The sequence below is a fragment of the Colobus angolensis genome, unplaced genomic scaffold (genome assembly GCF_000951035.1).
Source record: "Colobus angolensis palliatus isolate OR3802 unplaced genomic scaffold, Cang.pa_1.0 Scaffold84, whole genome shotgun sequence".
Lineage (NCBI taxonomy): Eukaryota > Metazoa > Chordata > Mammalia > Primates > Cercopithecidae > Colobus > Colobus angolensis.
This window is the reverse complement of record NW_012122265.1, coordinates 1111646-1112531: the sequence shown is the minus strand read 5'-3', so window position 1 is coordinate 1112531 and position 886 is coordinate 1111646. Positions and strand designations below refer to the sequence as shown.

At 53.8% G+C, this 886-nt stretch overlaps 1 protein-coding gene across 1 annotated transcript in view; it reads right to left on the bottom strand.

The window, feature by feature from the left end:
• MUC5AC (mucin 5AC, oligomeric mucus/gel-forming) overlaps positions 1-886 on the bottom strand; it is a 42588-nt gene that overhangs the window by 10555 nt on the left and 31147 nt on the right. Inside the window, exons 42-43 of the mRNA XM_011930145.1 lie at positions 363-615; positions 18-146 (exon numbers count right to left, since the gene is read on the bottom strand). Coding sequence (XP_011785535.1) covers positions 18-146; positions 363-615 — 382 coding nt within the window. The remainder of the gene's footprint in view (positions 1-17; positions 147-362; positions 616-886) is intronic.

The window sequence follows — 886 nt, the reverse complement described above, 5'->3', positions numbered from 1 at the left end:
TGGTGCTGGTGGTAGGAACAGGGCTGGGAGTAGTTTCAGGACCAGAGATTGTGCTCGTTCTAGGAGCAGAGCTGGTGCTGGTGGTAGGAACAGGGTTGGGAGTAGTTTCAGGACCAGAGGTTGTGCTGGTTGTAGGGGTAGAGGTAGTGCTGGTTGTAGAAGCCGAGGATGAGGTGGTTGTAGGAGCCAAGGTAGTGCTGGTTGTAGAAGCAGAGGTTGTTCTGTGTGTAGGAGCAGAGGTTGTGCTGGTTGTAGGGGTAAAGGTTGTGCTGGTTGTAGGAGCAGAGGTTCTGCTGGTTGTAGGGGCAGAGGTTGTGCTGCTTGTAGGGGCAGAGGTTGTGATGCTTGCAGTGGCAGAGGATGTGCTGGTCTGTGGAGTGGAGGTTGTGCTGGTTGTAGGGGAAGAAGTTGTGCTGGTTGTAGGAGCTGAGGATGTGCTCATTGTAGGAGCTGAGGTTGTGCTGGTTGTAGGAGCAGAGATAGTGCTGGTGGTAGGAACAGGGCTGGGAGTAGTTCCAGGACCAGAGGTTGTGCTGGTTGTAGAAGCAGAGGTTGTACTGGCAGTAGGAACAGGGCTGGGAGTAGTTTCAGGACCAGAGGTTGTGCTGGTTGTAGCAGCAGAGGTTTTGCTGCTTGTAGGGGCAGGAGTTGTTCTGGTTGTAGGGGTAGAGGTTGTGCTAATGGTGAAAACAGAGCTTTGGGTACTTCCAGGACCAGAAGTTGTGCTGGTTGTAGGAACAGAGGTTATGCTGGTCTGTGGAGTGGAGGTTATGCTGCTTGTAGGGGCAGAGGTTGGGCTGGTTGTAATAGCAGAGGTTGTGCTGGTTGTAGGAGCAGAGGTCCTGCTGGTGGTGGGAACAGGGCTGGGAGTCGTTCCAGGACCAGA